This window comes from Accipiter gentilis, chromosome 26, assembly GCF_929443795.1.
Source record: "Accipiter gentilis chromosome 26, bAccGen1.1, whole genome shotgun sequence".
NCBI lineage: Eukaryota > Metazoa > Chordata > Aves > Accipitriformes > Accipitridae > Astur > Astur gentilis.
The window spans coordinates 13041531-13060195 of NC_064905.1; the positions used below are offsets into that span (position 1 = coordinate 13041531).

Here is an 18665-nt window from a genome sequence, read left to right on the forward strand (position 1 = left end):
CATGGAGGACATGGGCCACAGAAAGGAGGAGCCAGTAAACTCCCAGGGCTCAATAGACTGGGGCTGTGAACCTGCAGGTCTGGCACCAATAAACCCTCGGGAAGCAAATAAGCTTCATAACCCCTATGCTGCGGGTGCCTGTGGGAGGGGATGTGAGCAAACAAAGCCCGAGGTGGACAACATGGGGATGATGCTGTGCTGCATCCCCAGCACCAACACTGGGGGGATGCTGGGGAAGCCTTGGCTGAGGAGCTAGTCTTCCTGAAAAGGCAGACCCACGTCCCACCGATGTGCAGGGGTTTGCGAGAGATGGGTACCAGCTCCCCGGGCTAAGCCAACCCAGAGGAGCAGGGCTCTGGTACCCCCTCCCACACCCAGGCTTGCAGGGCAGCACGCTGTGCCCATGCCTTAGCCAGGGGAGGACAGAGCCCAGCATACTCCTGGGGACTATCCAGGGTCCCCCAGAGCAGAGAGACACCCCTGCAGCCCCAGGGAAAGGGACATTGGTCCCAGGCAGTGGGTGAGGCAGGGGGACACAGAGTGCCCCAAGCTCACAGTGATGCCTGGGCAATGCCAGCTCTGTGCTCCCACCCCTGCTCACCCAGCAGGCGGGTGACAGGATACAGCAACGCATTGTCCCCCTCCCAGGAAACCCCCCCAAGCAAGAGCCACCCCAGGGTGCCAGAGCCCTGGCCCAGCCCTGGACACACAGACTGTGCTCAGCTGCAGCCATTCATTGTGGGATGGGAGAGGGGGACTCCACAGGCAGCATCCCGCTCCCGCAGTCACACTACAAACTTGGTCTTGGCGAGGGAGCTGCTCTTGGTGGCCGTGTCTGCATGGGCCTGGTACCCAATGGCCACCTTCTGCGACAAGCCCAGGTGCTCCTTGTAGATGCGCCTGGAGGAGGGAAGGGGCTGCGTGAACAGGGCAGCATCTCTTCTCCCACCAGCTCCCTGCCCAAGGACCCCATTCCCCCCAACCTAGCCCCATGCAGCCCCCTCCACAAAGCTGCATTACCCGATGTGGGTGACTCCTTCCTGGTTCTCCGCTTCCCGGGTCCAGATGGCAATCTTGTCCCCCTTGGCGCGGATGTTGATGACGGCCCCGCACACCTCGTCACTGTACTCGTCAAACATCTCCCCAATGAGACACAGCAGCTGCCAGGAGAAGGGGAGCTCAGGACAGTGCCCGCTGGGGCTCGGTGCTGTGGCAGGGGGCAACAGCACTGCCAGGACCCTGCAGACCAGCCCGAGCGGGGCCACACTCACCGTCTCCAGCCAGAAACGGTCCAGCTCGGTGTGCCGCTGCTGCTTGGCCAGGGTGATGAGCCAGCGCCCACCACGCTTGTTCTGGCTGTCCTCCCACATGGGCTCGATGCCATCCTAGGGATGGGCAAGGGGATGGTCAAGGGCACCAAGCACCTGGCCAGAGCCAGCTTGGGGAGCTGCGAGCACCCAGCCAGGCTTCCCCTTCCACCCTATGGCCCGGGCAGCCTGCCTGTCCCACCGGCACCCAGTGGGCCCCCATAATGCTGGGTGCTGCAGGGGGCTCTGAGGAGGGACTGCAGCAGAGGAGGTGTCACACCTTGAAGAGGGAGTAGTCGCAGCCAGATGTGAGCTTGCTGGCGAGCTGGATGTGGCTGTACAGCCTGCACCGGGCAGAGACAAGACACAGGCAGGTGAGAAGAGGTGCCTCAGGGACTCCCAACACCCTCCTCTGGCCCAGACCCCCTCCAGGACCTTGCTGGAGGGGGCACATTGCCCACCCATGGGACACTCACGCCCAGAAGTCCTCCACAGTGCTGAACTTGGTGACAAGGCGCAGGTTTGCCTGCCACATCTTGCTCTTGTCATTCTTGAAGAACCACAGTGCCCACCTAGGGAGGGAAGGGAGATGGGGGGGGAGGGGGGGGGGAACCGGTGTGTCAGACATGCTGGAGCCCTCCTTCAGACCCAACACCCCACTCTCAGTGCTGGGAGAGGCTACCCATTGCCAGGTCTCCCATACCTGTTCTGCAGGGGGTGCTTGCCCAGGCTTTCTGCCAGGAGCATCTCTTGCTGCTGAACCCTTCGCCGCCGGCGCTGCCTCTCCTCTTGCCTGCGCTGGGGAAGGAGGGACAGCCCCAAGGAGCCCCACAGCCACCCCAGCAGGGAGCCTGCGATCCCCCCCAGCCACCCCCACACCGTAACACAAATCCCACAGCTGGGAGCCCTGAAGGGACAGCAGGGTGTCCTTGGCTCTGCTGGCAGGCCCAGCCCACAGGGAGAGGACTCACCTGTTCCCCAGTAGCCATACTGGCTAGCCCAGACTCGCCCTAGCCGGCCCTGGCTCTTAAGTGCCCACAGATGGGTGGGATGAGGCAGCCACCCCAGCTGCAGCTGGTGGGGTGGGAGGAGGGTGTTCTGGGGAGGGGGTGCCAGGTCTGCCCTTCTTGGGGAGCAGGGAGATGGGGGGAGCTCCCCCTAGGGCAGGGAGCTGGGGTATGAGGGCAGGGAGTCAGGGTGGGATGGGGTCAGGATAGGGGGGTAGGATGGGATAAGGTGGGGACAGTGTGGGGTGGGATCAAGGTGGTGTGGTATGGTACACAGATGGGGGGTGGGGATGTGGAGGATGGGATGGGGTTGGGGATGGGTTGTGATGGGGAGGATGGGATCAGGGTAGGATGGGATGGGAACAACATGGGATGGAAATGGAATGGGATGGGGACGGCGTGGGATGTGATGGGGAGGGGATGGGATCAGAATTGGACAGGGGGGGCCAGGGTGGGATGGGAATGGGGTGGGATGAGGTGGGAAGAGGACATGACGAGGAGGGGATGGGATCAGAATGGGATGGGGTAGAACGCGGAGGAGGTGTGATGGGAACGGGATGGGATGGGGACGGCCCGTAGAGGGGAGGGCATGGGATGGGACGGGATCAGGATGAGACGGGCTCAGGATCGGGAGGAGATGGGACAGGAAGAGGGTGGGGCAGGGATAGGACGTGATGGGGACCGGGACGGGATAGCGTGGGGACAGCGTGGGGTGGGATCAGGACGGGTGGGGACAGCGAGAAGGTGCGAAGCGACGGGACCGTCCCGGGGGTGCCGAGCCGTGCGGGGATGGAGCCGGCGGGCCGGGGCGGCAGAGGGGCCGGGGTGCCGCCGCCGTGCGGGGCGGTGTGCGGGGCGGGGGCGGCCGGGCACGGCTCAGCCCGGCCGGGCACGGCTCAGCCCGGCGCGGCGCGGTCCCCCCCGCGCATCACGGCGCAGCGCGGCGCAGCGCGGCGCGGCCCCGGCACAGCCGCACTGAGCCCGCCCCGCCGCAGCCCGGCCCGGCCCGGCCCGGCCCGCCCGTCCCCGCCGCCAAGCGAGCCAGGTCGGGCGGGCGGCGGGACCGGGAGCGGGCGGGCGGACGGGCGGGCGGCGGGGCCGGGGGATGCGCGGGGCGGGCGGGAGCGGGGCCGGGCCGGGCCGGGGGGGGCCGGGGCGGGGTGAAGCCGTGCGGCCTCTCCCCGCAGAGCCGCCATGGAGGTGTTCATGAAGGGCTTGTCCAAGGCCAAGGAGGGGGTGGTCGCCGCCGCCGAGAAGACCAAGCAGGGGGTGGCCGAGGCCGCCGAGAAGACCAAGGAGGGGGTCCTCTATGTCGGTAAGGGCCGGCTCGGACTGCCTGCCCCCCCCCCCCCCCCCCCCCCGGCTAATCCCCGCCCGTCCCCTGCATGCCCCTGCCGGGCCCCTCTGCCTGCCCTTGCCCGCTCCTGCGTTTGCCCTTGCGTCCTCCAGCCCATCCCCCCTGCCGGCCTTCCTCCCCCTCTTCCCGCTCCCCCCCGTCTGTCCCTGCCCCTTCCCCGCCACGACCACCCTGCCGGCGGGGTGCCCCGGGGCAGAGGGCCGGTGCCCGCTGTGCCCTGCCCAGCCCCTGCCCACAGGACATGTGCAGGCAGGAGGATCGGGCACCGCGGCTCCTCGCCGAGGATGCTCTGGGGCAGGCGGGAGCGCAGAGGGACGCTGATGGAGGCGGTGACCCCCGCGCTGGCATGTGCCCGGCTCGGAGCAGAGGGGCTGGGGACACGTTTGTCCCCCTCGGCGAGGCCGTGCCCTGGAGCGCATCCTACATCACGGCTCTCCCGGCATCTCCCCTGCACCAGCCTGGGGCTGGAGAGGGGGGGGGGGGATGTCCCTCTGCGCTGCCCCTCGGGGCCAGGGTCCATTCGGGGCCAAGTCCTAGAAGACATCGCTGGCAGGGAGGAGGCGGCTCCCGGGCAGGCTCTGTGCCCGGCTGTGGTGGTGGCCTGCTCGGGGAGGGAGCCGAGGCTGCCCCTGCCCGCAGCGGGAGGGAGGGTGCAGGGCTGGGGTTCCATCCTGCTCTGGAGGGCATCAGCTCTGCGGGAGGGCTGAGGCCCCAGAGCTGTTCCCTCGGGCGTTGGTGCCTGTCCTGGACCCCCACCCTGCCCAGGGGTGCGTGCTCTGGATGGGGGTCCAGCAGCTCAAGGAGCACCCCGAGGCCCCATCCTGCAGGAGCTGCCCGGCTCCCGCCTTTCCCCCTGTCGCAGACACGCCGCTCCCATCCCGTGGGGTGTCCTGGCATCTGCAGGCGGTGTTGCTCTGCCTGAAGGGAGCCCGGCAGGGTCCGCACGGCCAGCAGCAGCACCCAGCCCCGGGCTGTTCCAGCTGTGGGGCTTCCAGTGCCGTGTTGGCACCAGCTCTGGATACGCATCCCAGCTCCCGCAGGGGGCTTTGCTCAGCGGCACAGCTGGCGTTCACCCTGCCTGGCTGTGCCCTGGCATGGCGCTGGGCCCCGGGGTCTCTGCCCTGCCTGGCATGTGGCGGTGTCCCTGTGCTGCCCCAGCCTGGGCTCCTGCGGGGGCCGGAGGAGCCAGGTGTGTGCTCAGTCCCCCGGCTGCCTCAGCGTGGCGAGGCTGGGGTGCAGGCAGGATGCTGCCCTGGCTTGCGGAGCCCTGCCAGGGTCCCGGGCGCAGCACGTAGCAGAGCCCGGCCACTGGCCCCTCTAACACCTTCTCTGTCTCTTTCTACCCCCAGGGAGTAAAACCCAAGGCGTGGTGCAAGGTGTCACCTCAGGTACGGTCTCCTCTGGCTCCCCACCGCGGTACCCCTCTGGCCCAGAGAGCGCGGCTGCACTAACGAGATCAGAGGCTAATTGAGGGGCTGATGTCACCCGGCTAAAGCCTCTTACATAACAGGGCCCGCAACGAAGAAGGATTTGCGGCGGCTGCTCACACTCCCTGCCCAGCTGCAGAGCAGCATCCCAGCCCCCTCCCCTCCCCAGTGCCTGGGCAGGGGGGGGGGGCCTGATCCTGCCCAGCGACTCCCCACCAGCCCCCCCCCGAGCAGTGCGGGGCACGGAGCCACAGCTGGGCACCCCTCCCTGGCACGGGGGGGCACTGATGGGCACCCCCGGCTCTTGCAGTGGCTGAGAAAGCAAAGGAGCAGGCGTCCCAGCTGGGCGAAGCGGCGTTCTCAGGTGCTGGCAACATTGCGGCGGCCACCGGGCTGGTGAAGAAGGAAGAGTTCCCTGCGGACCTGAAGGTGAGACCCCCCTGCCACTGCCATGCCCACGGAGAGGCTGGCACGTCCCCAGGCTTGGCAGAGAGCCCCTCGGTTGCTCCCCAGCCCCACGGGAGGGACCCTGAGGGTCCCCATCTGCTCTGCCTGTGCCCTGGGCAGGCAGGCGTCGCTGCCCCGAGCGTGCCGGCTGCGTGCGCGGCCGCTGCGGACGTGTGCGTGCGCGGGATCCTGCATGGCGGCCGGCGGCGTGGAGCCGGCGGTGCATCGCTCCAGCGGCTGCGAGGTGACCTGACAGCTGCGGGAGCGGAGGGGTGGGGAGGGGCGGCGGGTTCGCATCTCACCGCCCCCATGAGCCGTTGGCTTCCAGCTTAGCCCAAAATAGCATCAGCTGAAGAAATGAGGCCACCACCGCCGCTGCACGGGGGGATCGGCTGCCCCCCTTTCCCTCTAGCCAGCCACTCTGCCAGCCCTGGGGAGGGGTTACTCAGCACCACCCTCCCCTGCCAGGGATGCAGGATGCTCCCGCAGGCCCATCAGCACCTGGAGCCTGCCGGGGCCCACACAGTACCAGCACCCATTGCCTGTCTGGGGCTGGGAGCGGTGCAGGGACATGTGTACCCAGGCCCTGCTCCCATGGACCCCCCCCCGCCTGTCACCTCCTGGCTAGGCTGGCTGGTGTGTGCCTGGGGTGCCCACTGGGCCCCACTGGTGCCCCCCACGTGGAGACCCCAGTATCCTGGGTGCGTTGCTGGTCTCTACTGGGTCCCCCCAGTCTGGTAGGTGCACGGAGGGTGGGTGCTACATGGGGGGCTGTGTGTGTGGGACTGACCCCCCGGTTTACCCCCAGCCAGAGGAGGTGGCTCAGGAGGCTGTTGAGGAGCCACTGGTCGAACCGCTGCTGGAGCCAGAGGGGGAGAACTACGAGGAGCCCCCGCAGGTGAGGGGACGGGGTGGTAGGGGGGTGCAGGGCACCATGGAGGGCACAGGCTGCCAGTGCCCAGCGCGCTGGTGGCCATCGCTGTCCAGAGCAAAGTCCGGAGCCTGCCTCCTCCCAGGTGCCCCGTCCACGCAGCCCTGCGGCCTCATGGGCAGCCTGGTGTGGGGCTGACGGGGACAGGGGCTCCGTGCCCCACCTGGGCTCTCTCACTGTCTCTTTCTTTCCCCACCCCACAGGAGGAATACCAGGAATACGAGCCAGAGGCATAATGGACCCCCGTCCTTGCCTCTTCCACCAGCAGCACAACGAACCGCCAGTAGCCCCCTGCTCCTCCCCAGCCAGCCCCGGCTGGTGCCCACGTGCCGGGGAGGAGCAGGGGTGCCCCTGCCCCGTTCGCTCACGAGTTCTTCCTCCAGTTCCGTTCCAAGGGACCGTGTCCATGTCTCCGTACCATGTCTAGCAGTGAGAAAAACCCGCCCTGTCCAAGCCCCCGAGCCCCGGCGCGTGCCCGAGCCGTGGGCGCTGCCCGCAGGGGCTGGTGTGCGTGCGTGCGTGTGTGTGTCCATGAAGCCCGGGTTTATCGCTCTGTATCCCTCCCAGCGCCATAAACCCTGGCTGCGTCCCGGCGTGTCTGTGTCTGTACAAAGCATGTTTACCTGCTCGCGGGCTGCTGTACATTTTGCTTGCACGCGTGTCCCTGTGGTTCTGCTCTGGTCATCGTGGAACTATTTTTTTTTTATATATATATCTCTCTATCTATGGGTGGACGGGTCTTTTGCCTTTGTGAACCCTTTGGCGCCCAAGCCCGCTCCCCAGCCTGCTGGGTGGTGACGGTGCCCGCGCCCCCCCAAGGTCCCGTAGTGCCGACACTGTGTTGTGACGTGGCATGGATATCCCCCCGCCCCCGTCGCTGGATGTGCAATACGAGGGCAGCTGCCAGTGACACAGCTGCCCCCGTGTCCGTGAATAAAGCCAACTCTTGTCTGTAGCCCCCTGGTCCTGGTTGTGGGTTCCCTGGGGAGAAGGGTGGCCCTGCGCTTTGGCAGCAGGGGTAGTTTTGGGAAGAGGAATGAGGGGCTGGGGCAGACAAGCTGACCCCTTCTGGCTGGGAGAGTGGGCAGGACTGGGTCCTCGTGAGGACAAGATGCCTTGCTGTCTGCTCGCTGCTGCGTCAGCAGCAGGTGACTCTGCCCTGGGCCTCCAGCTACGCTCTGGCTGAGGCCTGGGGCGCAGGCAGTGTCCCCGTGCCACCTGCCTGTGTGCTGGCTGCAGTGCTTTGCATCTGCAGGTGAATGCAGGAGGCCATTTGGGGCTGAGGACCCTGAGCCAGGACAAGGCTAGACACAATCCTGGGCTCGTGCACTGGTTCCCTCCCAGGAGACACTGGCTGTGCTAGCAGAGAGGGTTCAGGGGCTGGGTGCAGGCTTCCCCCAGTCCTCCCTGCGGCAGGACGTGGTGCTGTTCATAAGGTACCTCCTAGAGATGCACCCTGATCTTGTGCTAGAAGTGCAGAGCAAAAGGGGAGCCTCTCCTCTGCTCTCCCCACCTTCCTATGTGACCCTGCTCCCCTCAGGGGGCCAGGGACATGGCTGGCACCTGCAGCTTGCTCAGCTGCAGTGTGACCACCTCAAGGGCAGGTGACTGCCACACGCCACTAAGGGATGTGCACCACAGCAGGGGGTCCTGTGCCCACCACAGAGCGCAGTCCTTGGGCCTTCAGCTCCCCCAGGGCAGGGCCACCAACCCAGCCTGAGTCCCCAGCCAGCCTCCAGCCCCTTGACTGCAGCACAGGCCAGGGTGAGAGGCAGGGCTGAGTCTCCCCACCATGAATATCAGATTAAATCCCCTACCCGTGCTGGCTTGCCAGCTTTGCCGGCAAAGAGTGAAGCTGCAGCAGTCAGCACGAACACACAACAGGTTTGCTGATGCCTGCAAATCCCCACCCTGGCTCTGCTCCCTGTGTCTGCGCCAGTTGCAGCAGTGCTTGTAGCACCCACTGTGTGTTACTCAGTGGACCAAGACGTCTGTGCCTGGGGCTGGCTTTGCTGTGGGCTGACCCCTCCCCTAGAGGTAATTGTACTTTTTCCTTCCCTTGTCTGATTCTGCCAGCCATGGGCAAGCAGACCAAAACCAGCATTAGCACAGCTTCTTCCAGTGCCCAGGAGGCTGTAAAGGGGCTGGGGCAGAGGTGGAGTGTGGGGGAAGACAGCCCCCTGCCCAGGAATGCTGAGAGCCAGGCAGCAGGGGGACAATCTGCTCAAACCAACCATTTATAGAGACTAGGGTGTCTGGGGCACTCCCTGCGCAGCAGGACTGTGACCCTCACTGTACGGCTGGCAGGGATGCCAGGGGCAGCCCTACCAGCTGCTGTGTCAGTAGGTGAAGCCGGCCTCGTTGTACACGGTGAACACTTTTTCCAGAGCGCACAGGTACGCAGCAGTTCTCTGGTCCAGGCCCAGGTTGTACCTTGCAGCCATGGTTATAATTTGCTAGAGAGAGAGGAGAGATGTCAGGCTGGTCGGTATGTGCTGGGAGGGTCTGGGGGCAAGGGGGGGGCAGAGGACGCAGCGAGGGGTCTGTTCTGTAAGACCTGAGCCACCTATGAGCAGGTCTGGAGAGAGTCTCCCACTGCTGCCCCACAGCTCTCCCCTGGGGATAGACCCTGTGCCCACGGGTGGGCTCCACAAACACAGCTCACACTGCTGAGCACGGCATGCACCCACCTCCCCGAGAGGTGGCACGAGACCACCCCCCCCACCCAGCACTGCACCCCTCAGCTCATCTAAGCAACCCTGGAAATGGGGCACATGGGTTTGCAGGAAGAGAGGGACAGGGACGCAGCAGCAACAAGGGATGCTGCTGAGCACGAGGCTTTACCCAAACCGTGGATACAGCCACCACTGGGAAGATGAATCACCATCACCAGGCCTCATGCTGACCTGCCAGGACTGGTGATGGGGTGCTGTGGGTGGGCACCACCCAAATACAGCCCAGAGTCTCTGCAGTGAGGCAAAGGGCCCAAGAGCAGGGATGGGTGAGGCAAAGAGCCCTCGGAGGTACCTTGGCTGACTGCTCCATGGTGTAGGCCAGACCTGAATACACGATGTCCTTCTCTGAGGCACCCTGAGGGGGACAAGAAGTGAATCCTTTGTGGGAGAGGCTAGAGGTTGGCCCCCCAAACTCATTTATCAAACACAGCCCCTCTGCTCAGTGCAGGACCACCACAGGTAGTGCAATCTTGGCTTGCCACCTCTACAGCCGGTTCCAGCACATGGCTTGGCTCCTAAGGGACTCCTTGCAGCACCCTCAGATGGCAGGGCTGTACTACCACAGACGGCATCTCCACCCCATGCCCTCCATCAGTGGAATGATAGCACAGGGGGCTCTGTAGGTGCCACAAGCTCAGCTTTCAGCAATGGGATGGCAGACAGGAGTGTCTGGGAATGTGAAACAAGTGAGCCAGGACAACCCTCCATGGTTGTAGGCACTTACAGTCACACGGGCCTGGAACTCTGGGGACGGGATGATGGGTATCTCCCCTCTGGCTTTGCCAAACCACTGCTCCAGGCTGTGCTGAACTGACTGCAGGAGGTGGTAGCTGGATTCCCACTCGTACTTGAAGCTGAGGCGGCCGTAGCTAACGTGGTTCAGGTTCTTCAGCCACTCAAAGAAGGACACAGTCACACCACCTGCATTCACATACACGTCCTGCCAAGAGCAGTACATGCTTCAGATGTGCTGCTTAGGGTGACCCCAAGACATGTGACCAATCTGTAGATCTCTCCTCCTCTGCCTTGGGTCCCTCCCTAAGCCCTTGGGCTCTGCCCTCAGAGACAGTCCTGAGGTTACTGGGATGGCCAAATCCTAGAACCACGGTTGCTCTGCACTGCCTCTGAGCAGAGACACCAGCTGGTCTGACAGCCTGTGTGACGTGGCACAGTTTGCTGTTGGCCCATCAGCAGCTGCAGGACATCCTGGTGCTGGCCAGGTGCCCCATGACTATCGCTGCTGCAGCTAAGAACCAGGAGGGTTCAGAAGAGAAACCAAGCATCTGAGATGTCCTCAGGATCTGGGGCAAGGCAGGGAAGAGGCTGACTGAGACAGCACCATCAGCGCTGCCTGATCCCAGAGCTCGGCAGAGTCCAGCTGGATCCACATAGGTGCAGCTGACAACACTGTGTGGCCCCAACAGCCACGAGCCCACCATCTCCCTGTGTGCGTGGGGATGGCCATACCGGGATGACCAGGATGTTTCTTTGCAGGAATATCTCGTGTGCTGCTGGTGTACTGGGGCCATTGGCAGCTTCTGCAATGATCTGAGAGCACAAGCAGAACAAATGTGAGATAGGTGGAAGAAATGAAAGAAGAAACCAGTGACAGGCTGCTTTCTCTGCTGCTGGGATCTGCCCCCCCAGCCACTTCTGGCAGCAGGGGTCTGCTCCCCACCAGAGCTGTTCAGAATGAGCAAAAGCTCAGACCTCATGTTTTGCACAGAATGAGTAGAGGCTCAGGCTGCAAAAGACCTTTGCTCTGACAGAGTCCCAGGTTCCAGCACGCCCCATCCCTTTGGTCCCTAGAGCTCACAGTGAAGGGAAGAAGCTGGTATTTGTAGCAGTCCCCTGCTTTGATCACTGTTACCTGGTGCCTATGATTTCCAGTGTCAACACGGTGACACCCAGTACCTTCCGAGGGTATCATCTCCTCTGCCCTGGGGGGAGCATCTGATACAACAATGAAGACTGAGGATGCCAGAAGAGCCAGCCAAGGTCACTCCAATGATCCTAACTCCCTGCCAGCAAAGGGAAGGGCTTGGGCTCTCTTCCTCCCCTAAATTATGTGACCTGCTACCTCTGCCTCACACTCTGTCCCCTCTGGCACAGTGGGCAAGTTGTCAGTGTAGCGATGTGACACCTCGCTGGGGTGCTGAGTGCCAAAAATGAAGGTTCAGCTGGGCTGCTGTCACTAGCACACCAATGCGGGGCCTGTTGGGAGTGTGTGGCATGAGTGGTCTGTACCTTTGCTTGCACCCAGGGTGCATTCTCCCTTGTGAGCTGCTTCTCAATAGCAGCAGGGATGAGGATGTCGCAGGGCACCTCCAGGACGCTGCCATCATAGGGCTCTGCTTTTGGGAAGCCAACTATGGTGCCGTGGCCCTGGAATGAGTAGGAGAGTCTGGCTGGGCCCAGCCTGGCAGTGTTGAGCACTGCCCTCAGAGGTGGGCTCTGTAGGACATGAGGGGCAGCCCCCTTCTCTGTGGGCATTTCAGAGACAGGCACTGACCACCACTCCCTAAGAACAGGGGCTGGGTTGACTGGTGTCCTGGTTTCAGCTGGGATAGAGTTAATTTTCCTCCTAGTAGCTGGTATAGTGTTATGTTTTGGATTCAGTGTGAGAAGAATGTAGATAACACACCGATGTTTTCAGCTGTTGCTAAGTGGTGTTTAGACCAAGTCAAGGATTTTTCTTTCAGCTTCTCATGCCCAGCCAGCAAGAAGGCTGGAGGGGCACGAGGAGTTGGGAGGGCACACAGCCATGACAGCTGACCCAAACTGGCCAAAGGGATAGTCCATATCATGTGATGTCATGCCAAGTATATAAACTGGGGGAGTTGGCCTGGGGTGGGGATCGCTGCTTGGGAACTATCTGGGCATCAGTCAGCGAGTGCTGAGCAATTGCATTGTGCATCACTTGTTTTGTATATTCCAATCCTTTCATTATTTTTGTCTTTTATTATTGTTACTATTATCATTACTAATTTCTTCCTTTCCATTCTATTAAACTGTTCTTATCTCAACCCACGAGTTTTACCTTTTTTTTTTCCCCCAAATTTTCTCCCCCATCCCACTGGGTGGCAGGGGAGCGAGTGAGTGGCTGTGTGGTGCTTAGTTGCTGACTAGGGTGAAACCACAACAACTGGGCTCAACTCACCTGCTGATAGTCTTCTAGCTCCTTGGGGTCAATCCCTCTGGGATTGTAAATGGCTCCATCTGTCTCCCCAACACAGATGCAGCGGGCTCCATAATCATGCAGGTACTTACTTCATGGTGTGCAGCCCCACTTTGCCAAAGTCCTACAGCAACACAGAGCAGAGACAGTCTGGGGAGAGGGAAGTTGTGGGGACAAACACTGAAAACTGTCCTGCTGTTCTGGTAACAGTCCCCTCTGAGGAGCTTAAGTTGAGAAGCACAAATAGGAACCCCTGATCTAGCAGGTCTTGGTGAATGTTTTGGCTGGATGGAGCCTAGGACCTGGCAGGACAGAGATCTCTTTGGCTAGTTAGAGGGTTGTGAAAAGCAGAGCCCGTGGGATAAGGGCTTCCCAATCAGCCTATCTTTATCACCTCCAGAGCTCCTGGACGTGATGTTCCAAGCACAGCGTGCCATTCAGTTTCTAAGGGCCAATCTTGATAGAATACAGATCCAGTGAGAAACACAGTCTCTTGGTGGACACCATGCAGAACCTAGGCACAATCCAAGCAATCTTCCTGCACCTCATGCTGAGTGGGTGTGATCAGCTGCCATGGCACAGGGCAGGGCCATGGGGGGTAGCTCAGCTCTTCTTATGGGAACAGATGATTTTGCACTGTCTGCCCCAAAGCACTTGCTAGCTTGGTACAGCTCCTAAAACAACACTGGTTCCTGAGACTGCAAAAAGAGCTCCCAAACACAGCAAAATTATACACGCAGTAGCCAAGGACTTCAGCCTTCTCATTCTCTGCCACATCAGCGAAGCAGAAGGATGTGCGGAAACGGATGATCAAAGGCAGGGCCATTCCCGAGGGCGCTGTGGGCAGCAGCTCCGGGTGCAGCCTCTGTTCAAAGCCTCTTCCCTGCGGCAGGGAGCTGCGTTGGGGAGCGAGCGCTCAGAGGAAATCAGAGAGTGCCAGCCACAGGCAAGACTTCATCTGCGCAGTTTCCAGTTTATTTCTCCCTTGCAGAAAGCAGTGGCCTCAGCAGCAAACAGGCAGCTGCGGGCAGAGCAGGCAGTGGATCGGGGCAGCAGTGCCTGGCAGAGAGCAGGAGCTCCTGGAGCTACAGCAGGGGGAAGCACCTCACCGCAGTTATGAGCGGGCCCTGGGCTGCAGGGAAGGGAAGATCCTTCCTGGGAGGAGAGGGGTAAAGGCAGAGCTGGCACCCTCAGAGTCCCACCGAGCTCCCAGGGTGCTAGGCAAGGCAATGCCAGCATGGGCCAGACCCACAGAGCACCCAGAAGCGATAGGGACTACACCCACGAGCAGGACATTCACTGTAGGTGACATCACAGCTTGCTGAGGCTGGTTTGGAGGTAACAGAAACATGAAGTTTTCACTGGGGTCGGCTCTTTCCATCCAGTCTGGCAGAGTGCCCTGTTCCCTGCCACCTCTCCGCTCTGGCTGCTGCACAGGAGAGGGTCAGTCGCAGCTTCCATTTTGTGAGCGTTTTCAGGCGGGATGGCTACAGAGAAACCTTGGCAATGCCTGTGCAGTGTGAGCAGCATAGCACCCCTTGACTGCTGGTCTGAGTTTCTAAGAGACACGCTCTTAGAAACTGATCCACACACAGCAGGTCTGAAACACTGCTCGAACAAGTGCCAGCTGCCACAGGGTGAGGAGAGATTTGGGAAATCATGTCCAAGCAACACTGCAGGAGCCAAGACTGAAAGCTCTCCTGGAAAGGAGGGGCAGAAAGGTCCTAAGAAGTGTCCTCGTCAAAGCTCTAGCTGGGCTGAGCACTCACCTGCAGCACAAACGTCTTGCCAGGGAAGCTGGGGCTCAGGCCGATGCAGTCCATGTAGTCTGTGTTGGTGATGTAGTTCTCAATGCCATGCAGGACACCTCTCCTGGTGGCGGAGTGTCGCCCATGGATGCCTCCCTGGCTCATGGGCTTTCCTGTCACACATGCCTGGGCATTGATGTCCTGCAAGGCCAGGATGGGGAGAGAGAAGGTTAAGGTCTCACCTGGTGCAAGTCCTCTAGAGAGGACCTTCCCCAAGCCTCAGCTTCCCTCCCCCTCCCCCAAGCCTCAGCTAAACCTAAAGTAACGCAGTGGCACATGCCTCTGGGCACAAACCCTCATAGTGCCCATGGCATCCCGGGCTCAAAACCAGCACTGTCAGAGCTTACCCGGTACCCCAGTGTGTGGGTGTAAGTGTCAGCTATCCAGGACATCTCCCGTTCCCCGGTACTGACATCGGGGGCCAGCACATCAATCTCAGGCCCTGCGAAATAGAAATATCTGTCTAATCCTGTCTTTGCAATTTGATTGCTCTGCTCCAGCCAATGGCATGTGTACAGCCAGCTGATTTCCACAGGCTGGTCATGTCCTTGGGCACACCAAGGGTCCCCTGACCAAAGCATGGTGTTGCCCACACCCCAGGGTCTCTCCAGCTTCCCTCAGGCACGAGTGGCTTTCGCTATTGCAGGCTCTTTGCCTTGTCCCTTCCCAATAATTTCAAGTAAAGAGGGAGTGTAAAGATCTTTGCCTTGTGACCAGCACCCACTGAGCTCTCTATCACACACTGAGACAGGAGAAACTTTCACTCCTCCCTGCGACTGTGCAGGCCAGTGGGAATGGAGGATGATGCTCAGGTGAGAACCCTGCCCAGCAGCAGCTGGGAGGCAGCCTGGGCCAACCCCGCCAGTGCTTGGCACTGCATGAGGCTCCCCCTGCTCCAAATTCACAGCACAGGCAGAGCAAAGTGGTGAACAGACAGCAGAGCACCAGGGCAGCAAGCGCTGCTGACAGGCAGTGAGTGAGAGGCAGCCTATGTGCCTGCCTAGCCAGGCAGCCGCTGCCCGCTCCACTGCCTGCAAGCTGCACTGCTCACAGAACCGGGACAAAACCACGCTCACCTATAAATCCCTTCTTGGCCATTTCTACAGTAAAATGCCTTGTTATTTTCTCCAGCTCATGTTCCTGTGCAAGAACAACAAAACACAGTTATTACTGCAGGCCCCAAGAAAAATCACAGAGCCGTGGTACAGCATCCGGCAGCTGCCCTGCCCTGCCCGTACAGGGCACACCCTGATGTTTCCAGGGAGTTCATTCACATCAGCTGGGGATCCTGGATCGAAAAAAGGAGATGTGTAAACTCCTGATCCCTTTGCTCACTGCCCTTCCAACCTCTTGCTGATTTGCACCTTTCCCCAGCACAGCAGGCAGCGGCAGGAATGTCCTTACTCCAGACTCCTTCAGCGTGTCTCTGGGCAGATGCACTGACCCATAAACCAGAGTTCACTACCTCTCTCCCTGCCCCAAGCTGCTTTTCACAGTAGCTGGGTGAGTGTTACTCACTACAAATGTCTCACCCCGCTTGTCAGAGTGCATCGCTGTGATACGCATGGAGAGGGAGGGCTGTGCAAATGGAGCGTGAGTTATGGGCTGTCGGTGGGGGAAGGAAAAGAGTGAACTCACCGAGTATTTCCTTGGATCGATCCTCACACCTGTCATGGCACCACCAAAAGGAACATCTGGAAAAGACCAGGTAAGGCAGACAGATGTTCTCTGCCAGCTCACCGTCTCCCTGGGGGGAGGAGGTGACCATGGAAATCATGAACTTGTTGGTGAATCCAGGCAAGGGGCCAGCGCTTTCCCACACCACACATGGCTCCCCCCTAATGCCACGCGGCCTCTGCGGAGCAGAGCTGAAGGCAGGACAGGATATGGCCCCTGAGCCTGCCACAAACACCACCAGCCAGAGCTGAATCCATGACAACCCAAGCACAGAGACTGTATCTGAGAAGCACAGTGCTTGATGCTCCCTTATTAACATGAACATCCTGGACTGCCAGTGGCATATTCTGCAGCCACAGCAAGCCTTGCCCTCGCACATCCGTGCCCAGAGGAACATCCTGCACTTCTGGAGCACTTCTGATTTTCAAAGCATCTAATGAGCTTTTCTGACTCACCATATCATGGCCCCATCCAATGCCCAAATCGCCATGTGCTTTATGTTCCCCTTGTACTTACCCAGTACGGCGCATTTGTATGTCATTAATGCAGCCAGGGCTTTTACTTCATCGACACCAACTGAGCTGCTGAAACGAACCCCTGGGAAAGGAGAGAGAAGAAATGAAGAGTCCCTGCCTTTTTTACCACAAATGGCACAGAGGCATTATAGGAGAGGCTTTGATTCTTCTGAAACGGCAGCATCTCGTCACAATAAGTGATCAGCAATTGTTCATCTAGACCTGTTCCTCCAGCTCACCACAGAATGGAAAGCAGTTTCCTACTAGCCCCCATCCCACAGACACAGGCCTTTGCTGTGGCCAGCACTTCAAACAGCCCAGCCGCAGCACGGCAAAACCCTCAGGCTAAGGGCGAGGAGACAGGAGGCTCGGACCCCCCCCTCAGGCTCAGAACAACTGTCACCGCTTTGAGGTTTAGGATGAGGCGTCAAACGCATGCAGAAGTGGCCACCAGCCACACTGCTCTTGTGCTCCGGTGCGAGCTGGAGCAGCTGGACTGCAGCTGAGGTTGGCAAAGCTGCCTCTCCCAGGTGCATTCTGTCCTTCTGCAGGATGCATCCAAGGAAAGCGTCTTCCTGGGCACCTCCGTACGCATCCTGACCACCACTGCGCTAACGCAGATGCCTCTCACTCGGTCTCCCCGCTCCCCAAGCCAGGCGGGGGTGAGCCCAGCCGAGCCCCATACGTAGACCTGGGTAAGGATGGAGAAGCGCGTAGTGGGGCCGCGGCTCCCTGCCTCACCCCCTTTGCAGGGTAGGCGGTGCTGGCTGTGCTGGGCCTGCCAGCCCCGCACCACCTCCCAGGTGCCGCTGTCCCTGCGCAGGGGGAAGGACAGCTCCAGGACATGGCTGCAGCGCCGGATGGTCTCCAGGAGCCCGCGCACCCAGGGCAGCTCTCCCCACCGGGCCCCCGCTGCCGCCTCTGCCTCCACCATGGCAGCCGCTTGCCCGTAGAAGGCCTCCACCATGGCCAGCAGCCCGGGAGCGTCAGGGCTGCCCCTGGCCAGGCCGGCTGTGCCACCCCAGCACCGCCATGGTGGCCCCCCAGCTCAGCCGCCTCCTTGCCGCCCCCAACATGGCTGCCCCAGCCCAGCCACCCCGCTAGCGGCCAATAAGGGCCACCCTGGGTGGCTGAGGGCGCGCCCTTCAGCAAACGGCTCTCTAATTGGCTGATTCCCGCAAGGATGGCCGTGTAGGGGCGCTGTGGAGAAAGGAATGGGTGGGGTAGGTGCAGCTGATTGTCTGATTCTCCGGCCAATGGGAGATGGGAAGATGGGGGCGGGGTCTGCACAGGGAGAAGAAGGCCCAGAGGGGCGGGGCCAGTCAGGGGCGGGGCTAGAGGGGCGCAGGGGGGTGTGCAGGGTGGGTGCATGGGGGAGCCTGGGCCGTGGGGCAGGGGGGCCGTGGGGGAGCCTGGGCCGTGGGGCAGGGGGGCCGTGGGGTGCTCGCCCAGCTCCCAGGGCCTGCACAGCCCCTCACCTCCATCCCAGCAGTGGGAGCTCTGCCTCCCTGTGCCCCCATCCCTGCCTGTGCCCCCCAGCTGACCCCGGGGCCGTGTCCCTGCCTGCATCCATGTCCCTGCCTTCACCCGGGGCCCTGCCTGCACCCAGGAGCATCCAGGGCGATGTGCTCGGCCGCCGGGCTGCGGTGTCCCAGCCATGGTGCCCTCAACCCCGCAGCTCTGGGGCAGGTCAAGCCCAGCCACGGGCTGTGTTTTGGGGCACCTGGGGCAGAGGGTGCTGGCAGGGATCAGATGTCCCCCCCCAGCACCTCCACACTCAGGTGGCTGGGAAGACAGCACTATTTTTAGGGTGCTTGGTGCTTTTGGATCTCCCGGTAATGTCCTTGTCATCCCAAGGCACTCGCAGCTCTGGGCACGCTGAGGGTCTCCCTGCTGGCAGCACGACCCATCCCAGGGCGGGAGCCTGGGGGCAGCGTGGGATGCACGGCGGTCAGCGATGGCAGCCTGATGCCCCCGGGCATCCCCTGCCGCTCCCATTTGCCAGCACCCCGTCAGCTCCGGAGCCCGACCTCCCTGCCCGCAGATAGCGTGGGCAGCCGCGCGTGAAGGCGGCGTGGCTGCGGGCGGCCGCGGGAAACCCATCGCCTTCCTGCCGGGCAACCCCGGAGGGGGCACATTCCCCGACCGGACCCTTTCGACTGCGTTCCACCGTTCCCCGGCACAACCGGGCACCGGCGAGCCGGCCTGTGAGAAGCCGAACCTGGGCCGAGCCGTGTGCCGGGCGCGTGTGCCTGCCCGCACCGACGTGTGCGGGC

General features: G+C 61.7%; 3 protein-coding genes across 4 annotated transcripts; 1 reads left to right on the forward strand and 2 right to left on the reverse strand.

Moving 5' to 3' along the window:
• Nucleotides 1–785: 785 nt before the first annotated feature.
• Nucleotides 786–2409, reverse strand: EIF4E1B (eukaryotic translation initiation factor 4E family member 1B). 2 transcript variants are annotated; one of them, XM_049829462.1, is made up of 7 exons: nucleotides 2279–2409; nucleotides 2011–2105; nucleotides 1784–1879; nucleotides 1588–1651; nucleotides 1272–1385; nucleotides 1021–1160; nucleotides 786–900 (listed from the first exon to the last, which is right to left on the reverse strand). In XM_049829462.1, the coding sequence occupies exons 1-7, from the start codon at nucleotides 2294–2296 to the stop codon at nucleotides 786–788; spliced, it is 642 nt and encodes a 213-aa protein (XP_049685419.1). In that variant the 5' UTR covers nucleotides 2297–2409. The 2 variants fall into 2 exon arrangements, with proteins under 2 accessions (XP_049685419.1, XP_049685418.1); XM_049829461.1 differs by having other exon boundaries at nucleotides 1021–1385.
• Nucleotides 2410–3453: 1044 nt separating this feature from the next.
• On the forward strand, nucleotides 3454–7431 carry SNCB (synuclein beta). Its single transcript, XM_049829628.1, has 5 exons — nucleotides 3454–3629; nucleotides 5021–5059; nucleotides 5409–5527; nucleotides 6354–6443; nucleotides 6680–7431. The coding sequence occupies exons 1-5, from the start codon at nucleotides 3509–3511 to the stop codon at nucleotides 6710–6712; spliced, it is 402 nt and encodes a 133-aa protein (XP_049685585.1). The 5' UTR covers nucleotides 3454–3508; the 3' UTR covers nucleotides 6713–7431.
• Nucleotides 7432–7543: 112 nt separating this feature from the next.
• On the reverse strand, nucleotides 7544–16430 carry LOC126051008 (glutamate dehydrogenase 1, mitochondrial-like). The gene is given in 12 exon segments (XM_049829627.1): nucleotides 7544–8932; nucleotides 9504–9566; nucleotides 9936–10151; nucleotides 10679–10759; nucleotides 11459–11596; nucleotides 12372–12479; nucleotides 12481–12513; nucleotides 14159–14338; nucleotides 14545–14639; nucleotides 15274–15337; nucleotides 15836–15891; nucleotides 16391–16430. Coding segments are annotated over 12 exon segments (1176 nt in total). The 5' UTR covers nucleotides 16416–16430; the 3' UTR covers nucleotides 7544–8815.
• Nucleotides 16431–18665: the final 2235 nt, after the last annotated feature.

Excerpts from the sequence above, each read along its gene's own strand:
- EIF4E1B (XM_049829461.1), bottom strand. Across the intron at positions 1,652-1,783 it reads ACTGTGGAGGACTTCTGGGC|GCTGTACAGCCACATCCAGC; the intron begins GTGAGTGTCCCA and ends TGCCCGGTGCAG. Across the intron at positions 901-1,020 it reads GAAGGAGTCACCCACATCGG|GCGCATCTACAAGGAGCACC; the intron begins GTAATGCAGCTT and ends TCCCTCCTCCAG.
- SNCB (XM_049829628.1), top strand. The coding sequence starts at position 3,509 with ATGGAGGTGTTCATGAAGGGCTTGTCCAAGGCCAAGGAGGGGGTGGTC. Across the intron at positions 5,060-5,408 it reads GGTGCAAGGTGTCACCTCAG|TGGCTGAGAAAGCAAAGGAG; the intron begins GTACGGTCTCCT and ends CGGCTCTTGCAG. Across the intron at positions 6,444-6,679 it reads ACTACGAGGAGCCCCCGCAG|GAGGAATACCAGGAATACGA; the intron begins GTGAGGGGACGG and ends CCCACCCCACAG.